Source organism: Vigna umbellata, chromosome 11 (genome assembly GCF_029865625.1).
Source record: "Vigna umbellata cultivar VRB3 chromosome 11, Vumbellata_1.0, whole genome shotgun sequence".
NCBI lineage: Eukaryota > Viridiplantae > Streptophyta > Magnoliopsida > Fabales > Fabaceae > Vigna > Vigna umbellata.
In genome coordinates this window covers 33,642,053-33,651,019 of record NC_142175.1, presented here as the reverse complement: position 1 = coordinate 33,651,019, position 8,967 = coordinate 33,642,053, and the positions used below count along the sequence as shown (strand labels likewise).

General features: G+C 33.2%; 2 protein-coding genes across 4 annotated transcripts; both read right to left on the bottom strand.

Moving 5' to 3' along the window:
- Positions 1-2,614: 2,614 nt before the first annotated feature.
- On the bottom strand, positions 2,615-4,509 carry LOC124835876 (uncharacterized). Of its 2 annotated transcripts, none has more exons than XM_047310894.2 (3): positions 3,693-4,509; positions 3,476-3,612; positions 2,615-3,028 (listed from the first exon to the last, which is right to left on the bottom strand). In XM_047310894.2, the coding sequence occupies exons 1-3, from the start codon at positions 4,159-4,161 to the stop codon at positions 2,861-2,863; spliced, it is 774 nt and encodes a 257-aa protein (XP_047166850.1). In that variant the 5' UTR covers positions 4,162-4,509; the 3' UTR covers positions 2,615-2,860. The 2 variants fall into 2 exon arrangements, with proteins under 2 accessions (XP_047166850.1, XP_047166851.1); XM_047310895.2 differs by having other exon boundaries at positions 2,861-3,002.
- Positions 4,510-4,646: 137 nt separating this feature from the next.
- On the bottom strand, positions 4,647-8,064 carry LOC124835875 (Plastid-lipid associated protein PAP / fibrillin family protein). Of its 2 annotated transcripts, XM_047310893.2 has the most exons (8): positions 7,909-8,064; positions 7,673-7,833; positions 7,315-7,563; positions 7,044-7,139; positions 6,273-6,353; positions 5,718-5,804; positions 5,386-5,441; positions 4,647-5,295 (listed from the first exon to the last, which is right to left on the bottom strand). In XM_047310893.2, exons 2-8 carry the CDS (start codon positions 7,811-7,813, stop codon positions 5,181-5,183), a joined length of 825 nt encoding a protein of 274 aa, XP_047166849.1. In that variant the 5' UTR covers positions 7,814-7,833; positions 7,909-8,064; the 3' UTR covers positions 4,647-5,180. The 2 variants fall into 2 exon arrangements, with proteins under 2 accessions (XP_047166849.1, XP_047166848.1); XM_047310892.2 differs by having other exon boundaries at positions 7,673-8,012.
- Between the last annotated feature and the right edge of the window lie 903 nt (positions 8,065-8,967).

Here is an 8,967-nt window from a genome sequence, read left to right as displayed (position 1 = left end):
TCATTTTCCTTTCATTTCCCAATACAATAAATTAAAAATGCAGGATTTGTATACGTTAAAAGCAAAACTGACACAATAAGCATAAATAAATACAGAAATAAAAATAAACATGATGTGTTTTGCTATTGTAAATGGAAATAGGAGCACAGCACTGTTCCCTATAAAAAAAACTAAGAAATAAAAGAAGACAGTGTTACCGTACACAGAATATTGTAAGAAAGCCGCGAAAAAGTTGTTTTTAATTTTGTTTTGTTTTCACAGTCATAAAGATCCTCAATTTCTGTCTAACATCTCTTCCAATCTCCTAATCCCATCAAAATCAAATCTTTTTTCGTTAATCAAAACTTGAAAAAGTCAAATAATTTATGAAAATGGAAAACAAAAACAAAGATAACATTTTGAACTCTTAGCTTTGTTCATAAAGTAGTATAGATGAATGGATGAATGTCTTTTCAGAGCTGAAAAGTAGAAGAAAGATGTTTGTGTTTGTTGACCTCTGATTTCATCATTCCATTTAGTCCAAAAACCATAATTCACGAATACTCAATGCACCAGCCATAAGTAAGGCTTTTTTACGCAAGGGATCAATTTTATTACAAAATTATATATCTGGGTTAAGTTTTTAAAAAATTTAAAAATTATCAGAAAAGTCAAGTCGTGCTCATGAAACACGATTTTGTTAGGAAGAAATCTTCATATTTTGAGATGACTTTCGTCATATAAACTAAGTTGTGTGAGTAAAACAATATTTCAAATTGTGAGTGGGATGCGAGTTTTGCAATACCGAAGTTGTGTCTATGTATGATCACTTGAGTTGAATGTATATTAAAAATAAAACATTATAATATATTGTGACTTTCATATTAAATAAGTTTGCATTAAAGTTGTCATCGACAATTTTAGCTTATTTATGATTGTTATGAAATTGTGGTATTATTGCATATTGGATGTGAGAGTGTTTCTTTTTTTTATTTTTCTTCAAAAAAATTGGAAAATTTAATGGGTAGTTGTGAATTGTTGAAAAACAACAAACATAAAGTTGATTAAAGAAATTATAATAAGTAAAAAGTTAAAATTCACAGAGGCAATGTGTTACTGAATAAACTCTAAATTCTAAAAATAATTACAATGAAAACTATATATATATATATATATATATATATATATATATATATAAGGATAATTTCAACTTAAAATCAATTTAACTAAAGTTACTATTCCAATGAAGTTCAGTTCAACTTAGTTAGACAAAAGTTACTATACACATTTGCAATTTCAATTATTTTTCAAAGAATTTGTTGCAAGCGTTTTTAGTTATAATCATTTTTAGAAGTTCTCACATCCAATAATGATTTAAGTTATAATTATTTTTAACAGGGGATGGCTTCGCTCAATAAGAAATTAAGTACATGATTAATTGAAAGTAATGCTTTGGAAGTCATCTTTAACTCTTATGACTTTATTTTTCACAAAGAAAACGTGTTTTTTTTCACGATTTCATCTTCAAAGGTCATATCTCATCTCTTATCACAACTTTTTTGAAACTTTAAAACGAAATCATGCTTATGAAACACTACTTAACCATGTCTTTATCTTTTACTATTTTTTTTATTCAAAAACAAAATTATTTATTTATTTTCAAAATTTTAAATGAATAATCAAATGTTCTATAATTTTAATGGTTTGCTAATTCTTCTCAATGCAATATTTAGACTTAAAAAACCATTTTATTAGTGTAAAGTTGGTACAATTGTCAAAATTAAGTGCTTTTATTACTCGTTTTGTTAATTGATTTCCTTTCTCTTTTATTCGATTTCTTTTCCTCTTTTACATTGATCTTCTCTTGGCTAGCCTTTCTCTTAGATGTTAAAGTGATGGAAAATCTATATAACAATGGAGGAACACAAGACACACCACCACCAATTCTTCTCACACAGTAACAGAGGACCCTTGCAGATTATTATGCAGGAAATGGATCAATCTATTTCAAACTTTGTTTAGTACACACTCTTGGACGTAGAAACAGAGACCAAATCCCGCTTTGTTGGGATATCTGACACAACATCAATTCACGAGACTTGATCATGAAACCCTTATGTTCCTGTTGGAGATTTTCTAGGGATTTGTAACACAGTAAAAATGCATCAAGTGACAAATAGATAGTAAAACAACTACTGCATGACTCCAATATTTTCCACATTAGAGTCTTCACAATCTAAAATTACCATTTCCATATTTCATCAAGGAGCATCTTAATTCCTATATGATGCTTGAGAGATGTAAAAGGTTTTGCTTAAGAGACGTGAAGTTAATGAATTTACTCAAACAAGCCTGTTTTTAAAATGTGTGAAGCCATACAAACATACTTTTTAATGTCGCAGCTGGTGATTACATTATGAATCAAACTTCTGATGAAGTGGCTAACCTTATGCATATCACCATGAAAAGTTATTATAAAATGCAATATGTCATAACCTCAATGACTAGAGAAGGAAGTTTTTAAGCTAAATTCCCAATATGCAATGTTAGTTCAACAAAAGTTTCTCACCCAACAAACTAAAGATTTGGAGAAGCAAACAACTCAAGAGTTCCAATTACTACAAATCATTAGATATGTTAGAAAATTTGTTTACTCCAATAGCACATTTAAATTATATTCTAAATATAATAGTACATCACCCTTGAAATCGAAGGACGCACCAAGAAAAAAATGGGAGCAAAAGCGTTTGATGTGATCAATTGGGATCTCAGAGCTGGTCCATTCTAGAGATACGTGAATGAAGGTATAGATATATACTTTTTTTGTTAAAAGAAAAAGGCGCCATTTTATCCGCAGAAAGGTTAGGTTCATTGGTATCTGCTAGTAACCTAACCAAGAAGATGGTATATGCGGAAACCTGCTTTTGGCACATGCCAACATATCATAATAATCTGATTGGTTGAAGCAATCACGAAAATCAGTAAAAAGCTTCTCAAACACCCTCCACTGTACTTCTAATGATCTGGTATAAGGGAATGGAAGAAAAACCTGCTCAAAATAACAACTAAAACGATTCAAAGGAAATGACCATAACATTTGAACAAACTAATGACTGGTGAATTACATAACAAATAGCCAGCAAGAGAACATACACATTTGAAATTGCTACCTGTGATTTCAATTTAGATGATGACATGTACAATCACGCTATACATTTGAATGGTATAAGCATAAGATGGAAACAAGATGTAAGATAAGTTGAGAGGTGAACAAAGAGGTAACAGATGTGGAGAAGTGTAGAAACATGTGTTGCAGAAAACATTTGAAGGGGAAATGAACAAGAAGTTAATTACATTACATCAGTAAGGAATTCATAAGGAAAAAACAAGTTAGGTTTGAGTGAAAAGAAAAGAAAAGCATGTGTTGGTTGGTTGCATCTTCTGCCAATCAGATTTTTTTTTTATCAGAGCAACAGAAAGAAAGACAGAGACTTACATCCCCTTCATGGGCAAGGCGTTTAAGCATGGAAAATGTGTGGTGGTTGTCGTCCAAATTGTGGAGGACAGCAAGCCAAATCCGAGAAGCAAGTTGGTGGGCGATTTCTCGGGACTTGCCGCAGGCAATGAACTGATCTGATAAATAGAAGAGTTGAGATGTGACGAAAAGATAGAACAAGTATGAAGAAGAAGAGTGAAGTGTGATTAGCACATACCAATGATGGTTCCATGAAGAATTCCACTGTGGGGAGGCATAATGAAAAGTTGAAGTTGGTGTTTCAAGAAGAGATAAGTGTGGCCCACGATCTCGTGAAAGTGATGGTGTAGTTGCAAATTGTGAGGATGAGAAGCAAAGATGCGTTGAGCAATGTATAAAGCCGTGAATCTGGTCTTGGAGTTGTTGGGTAGAGGAATGGGGCCTGGCCATGGGAGAGGGAGAGGGAGAGAAGGGACTGCCATGAGTGGATAATGGTAGGAAAGTGCAGCTTGCCAGAAGCATTCACAATTAGAGCTGAGAAGACTGGCCCAGTGCTTATTAACGCATGCTATCTGCTCCCACTCTCCTATTCCCCCTCTCACCAATATCTCTATCAACACATCATCAGGAATCTTCCCAATCTCACCTACCTCTTCTTCTTCTTCATCCCTCTTATTCTGCTCCCTTCCCTCATCCCCTTCTTCCATCAGTTCAACTTTTCACACCGTCGCTCTTTCTTTCAATCAGTCAGACCCCAAACTGATAACACAACCACTCTACTATTCTATTATTTAATTCTCCACAAGTTCCAGCGAATGGACTGAATGGGTTCCCATATTCGTGCCCATCTCCATCTTCCCTATTCCATTGGCCGTCTGCAGGCTTAATCATACTCTACAAGGGTAATAGTTAGGAGGGCTAACTGGGGCCCATGGTGATGAAATCATTTCTCCGTCTGATTTATGTTTTGTTTACAATTTTTGTTTAAATGATGCTTTCATTGACTTGTTCAAATGCGTAATTGGAATTTGAAAAGCTATCAGCTACCAATCTGATTGATACACGTACACACTCAGTAGTCCCAACAACTGATACAATTTTTTTAATTTTCTGGTCCCCATGACATACCAACAATGATCTATAGATATTACTACCTAGAATTTACAAATAAACCTGATAAGATAATAACAGATAAAACTAACAAGATATAATACTATCCATCTTATGCAGCGTAAAATGATTACAAGACACAATAGTATATAGCAGGATAGGGCTCCTTATCTTCCCACAAATTGTACAACTTATATTAACATTTCCACTTTCTCACCATCTGACTTTGCCAATATAATACTATCCATCTCATGAAGCGTAAAATGATTACAAGACTCCTGCACAGTACATAGCAGGATCAGGCTCGTTATCCTCTTCCCAGAAGTCGTATAACGTATATTAACATCTCCAATTCTACAACTAACACTCACCTCTTACTTTGCCAATATATAACGAATTCAATAGAAACAGTGCAAATATACATAAAGAAAAAGAAATTCAAATAAAGTCAACACAACAACTGGATATAATAGCCTTCTTTAGTAGCCAGAACTCCTTCTGTACTATATGACTCTGGTCAATTTCTCGCTCTAAATGAGTCCACTCCCATCCACAAAAGGTCATTAAGTGTTATGGCCGGCAAACAGTATAAGTTTTGAGAACTTCCCAATGCTCATCAGTAGAGAGATTGCGCTCTGGTAAAAACAAATACCCCCCCTCCACCAACTGCACGACCCAAAAGCATATTATCATCCAAATAACTGAGGTAATATAGTCCTCCCACCGATTCCCTACAATTAAAAAAATCATCATATATGTTTTTATCAAAAAAAAAACAAAAAAAAACACAGTATCTCAATAAAGTAGCCCGTATGACATACCTTCCTGGATCTCTCACAGGGATTTGAGCTTTGAAAGTGCGGAGAAATTGCAAAATCTGCAGGAGAAAGACACAATTATGTGTAATCTATAAACATTGTCTGTCTCACTGTATAAACAAAATATGTTAGCAAACAATTTTGACTTATGCACTAGTTCTCATGCAGATCACAATCATATTGGATCATTCCCATAAAGTATGGCACCAAAGATTGGAGCAAAGAACAGGCTTTGTGACATAAGTTACCGGTGTCAATGATATCCACATCCTATGCCATGAATAGCCACATTAAAATTAACATCCAAATACAACCATAACCTAAGGTTGACTTACCTGAAGACTTATAAAAGATCGAGGTAGTATTGCTGGAGCTATTACAGCCTGCAGCTCTTCACTAATATTTATATCTTGAACTGTGATCTGCCAGGTATAAATTGCATATTTCGACCAATGTTATAACAGCATCAGACCAATTAAAGAAAAAACATTATATTCATACCCAAATACCAATAGTAAGTGGCCTTTCTTTATATTAGTTCAGAAATAGCCTGGCATTTCCATTGAACTCTTTACACTTTCTTTAGAAATAAATACTGACTCAAACCGCATGATAAAATTCAGAAATAGAACACGGAAAAAATGTTATAACATAAAATGAAAACCAAAACTAATGTGGATGATCATTCCATAAGTTTCAAACCAGTTACGTAGAAGAGAAATTACGTATATTCTAAAAAACCCAGCATCTATTTAGACAGATATTGCACCTCAACTGTAGTATAAAGAATGCTCAAGAAAGTGAAAATGATTACCTCTTGAAACTGCAGGTATATATCACGGACACATACAAAATTAAACTTGGCGGATACAAGCAGTGAAAATTATTACCTCTTGAAACTGAAGGTATATATTACGGACAGATACTACGTTAAACTTGGCGGATACAAGCAGTGTAGCACCTTCTTGTTCCTATATGAAGAAGAACAAGAACTTATTAATTTTGGGTTCATGGAGAGAGCACCAAAGCTCAAGCTCAAGTATTTCGTCTAATTTCATTTTTCCAACAAATTAGCAAGAGAGGTTCACATTTGAACAAACCCTTTAAAACAAACACTATTGAAGTTAGAGTTTTCAACCAAAACAGAGATCTTGAACTTATCCATTGGGCCTATTGTAACAAAGGTTAAAACCATAAAGTATAACTTATGTTCCAAGAGAACGAGAAAAAACAAAGGGGAAGTCCAAATGTTCTTATCCAATTTTAATTTTAATTTTTCTTTTTCACCTAGGATGTAAGTATACTCATCTCTCATTAAAAGCAATCCTTTATGCAATGCATCTTCAAGGAGTAGACAGTAAAAATTTCAATTAGATAAAAGAAAATATAAGTGACAGAAATACAAAAGACAGTTTGTATTTCCACCCAGAATTCCAACAGAACATATTCAATATCCAACTGAGTTTAATATAACCTCTTCATAATATTGTAGAAATAGAAAGGAAGTAAATAATTGACTAGCGAAGTGTGATGCTAGTAAAAATAAAAGTCACAATCCAGTACCGGAACACTGAACTTTAGGACTTTGTCATGTATTATGAAGTTGCAGCCTCCCTAGCAGAAAACATGACAGGAGAAAGTAAAAGAAGGCATAGTTTCACCTCTAACAAATTTGGAATACTCCAACGAACAACATTGCGGATAATACCTCCATTAGATTGATCACGACATTCAAATTTTTGAAAGATCTGTCCAACCTATCTCAACATGAAAGCAAATGAAGAAACAAAACGGTAAGCAGGGTGTTAGAGATTCATTTTTACCTCTAAACCTTGCATTAATTACAGAATGGTGAGTGCAAAGATAAGTTGAATAAAGAAAGCATAGACAATAGATTTGAGATGGTGAAATTGAAAGTGCATTGGTATGTACTTGAAAGAAAGGAAGTGTAGCAGCAGCTTGGAGAAGAATGAGAACATCGGGGGCAGAAGTGTACTGGAGGCGCCATGTTCCATCCAACTTAGCCAGATTGATGGGGTCGCCCATGTTACGGCTTTCCACATTCACCAGAGCCTCCTCAATAGAGGAGCGTTGATCAGGAGTTGTTAAGAGACCCCTTTGCGTGTCTTGGACAGAGGTCAGAAGTAGATGCTTTTTGCTCTCTAATTCAGAATCATATGCCTTAAAATAAACCCAAAAACAAAAACAAACAAACAAAAAAGTGGCTTGTAATGCCTTGCCATGCCATGGTAAACTTAACCGGTGGAAAGGAAGAGTGAGAAACACGAACCAGAGCAGAAGGCACGGAGAAGTTCCTAACAGTGAAAGGTTTGTTCAAAATCAAAAGCCGGGAATTGAAATTAGGTCTTCTGGTTGTGAAAGTGGAAGACAGAGACGGTGGGTACAAGGCTGAATGAAAAGCCAGCTCCATTGCAGCAGAAACAGGACAACCTATACTATGTTTCACACAACATGACACAACACAAAGAATCCATAGCCGAATGAAGAATGAATTAGATTCATTACCTTTCCCTTGTTTTTGTTAATTGAGTGGCTGCTTCTCCTTGGCTACCACATCCACTCTCATTTATGCATTAACTCAGAAATCAGAGAGATAAGATGGATGATACAATACAACCAACACAATAAATTTTTATTCAAATTACTCGTGATGTTTGATCTATTATTAGTATTTTCCTTTTCTTATAACGGTATAATTTGAGAGACTGATGATTAATTTTATGTTAACGTTCTACAATGATTAAATAGGTTGCTAAAATTCTGTAATTATTAATTTTAGCCATTTAAACTAACAAAAATGAAAATGTGACTCACGGTCCCAGAACCACACCATGCCAAAAAATAATCAAAATAATTAAAATATGTTTATTGAGAAAGGAAAATAAAAGAATTTCGTGAAAAATATTTGAGGGACATATAATTTGCTTACACCTAAAGTGATGGAAAAAATTTAGAATTATACAATATATATAGTGATAGAAAATAAAACAGTTATGATGTATTTACAAAAAAGAATCGATTTGTATTCTCCAATTTTCATATCTATAACATTTCTGAGAAAGAGTCCAAACCATACTTTTAGTGAATATAAATTTTGCCTTATAATATTATCATTGATTCTATATGTAATTTGGCCTTAAAACGTATTTAAGTTTCTTATGTTATAGAAAGAACTGTAGAGAAAATAACTAATTCTTAAAAATCACGTAAGTTGTTCTTTACATTCCAAAAATTAATTTAAAAATAATAATAAAAATTTACCAAACAATAAATCGTTATATTTTAAATAGACGAACACATTGAATATACGTAGTTTCCCATATAAAACAGTGATACCCTTATCTTCTTCAACCACTGTGCTCTTAACAACAAAATATAATCTTCCTCAAAATTAACAAATTAATCTTCAAAATCATTTTAATCAATTAGTAAAAATTTACAACTAAATTAATTTAAAATTTCCCAAATAATATGACATTTAAGTTTTATTAATTTGAATTTGATAAATTAATATTAATTTAAAAAATTATTAGAATTGCAAACCTGGAAGGAACCATAAAAATA

Excerpts from the sequence above, each read along its gene's own strand:
- LOC124835876 (XM_047310894.2), bottom strand. The coding sequence starts at position 4,161 with ATGGAAGAAGGGGATGAGGGAAGGGAGCAGAATAAGAGGGATGAAGAA. Across the intron at positions 3,613-3,692 it reads TCTTCATGGAACCATCATTG|ATCAGTTCATTGCCTGCGGC; the intron begins GTATGTGCTAAT and ends TCTATTTATCAG. Across the intron at positions 3,029-3,475 it reads GCCTTGCCCATGAAGGGGAT|GTTTTTCTTCCATTCCCTTA; the intron begins GTAAGTCTCTGT and ends TATTTTGAGCAG.
- LOC124835875 (XM_047310893.2), bottom strand. The coding sequence starts at position 7,813 with ATGGAGCTGGCTTTTCATTCAGCCTTGTACCCACCGTCTCTGTCTTCC. Across the intron at positions 6,354-7,043 it reads GTATTCCAAATTTGTTAGAG|GAACAAGAAGGTGCTACACT; the intron begins GTGAAACTATGC and ends TTCTTCATATAG. Across the intron at positions 5,805-6,272 it reads TATACCTTCAGTTTCAAGAG|ATCACAGTTCAAGATATAAA; the intron begins GTAATAATTTTC and ends TATACCTGGCAG.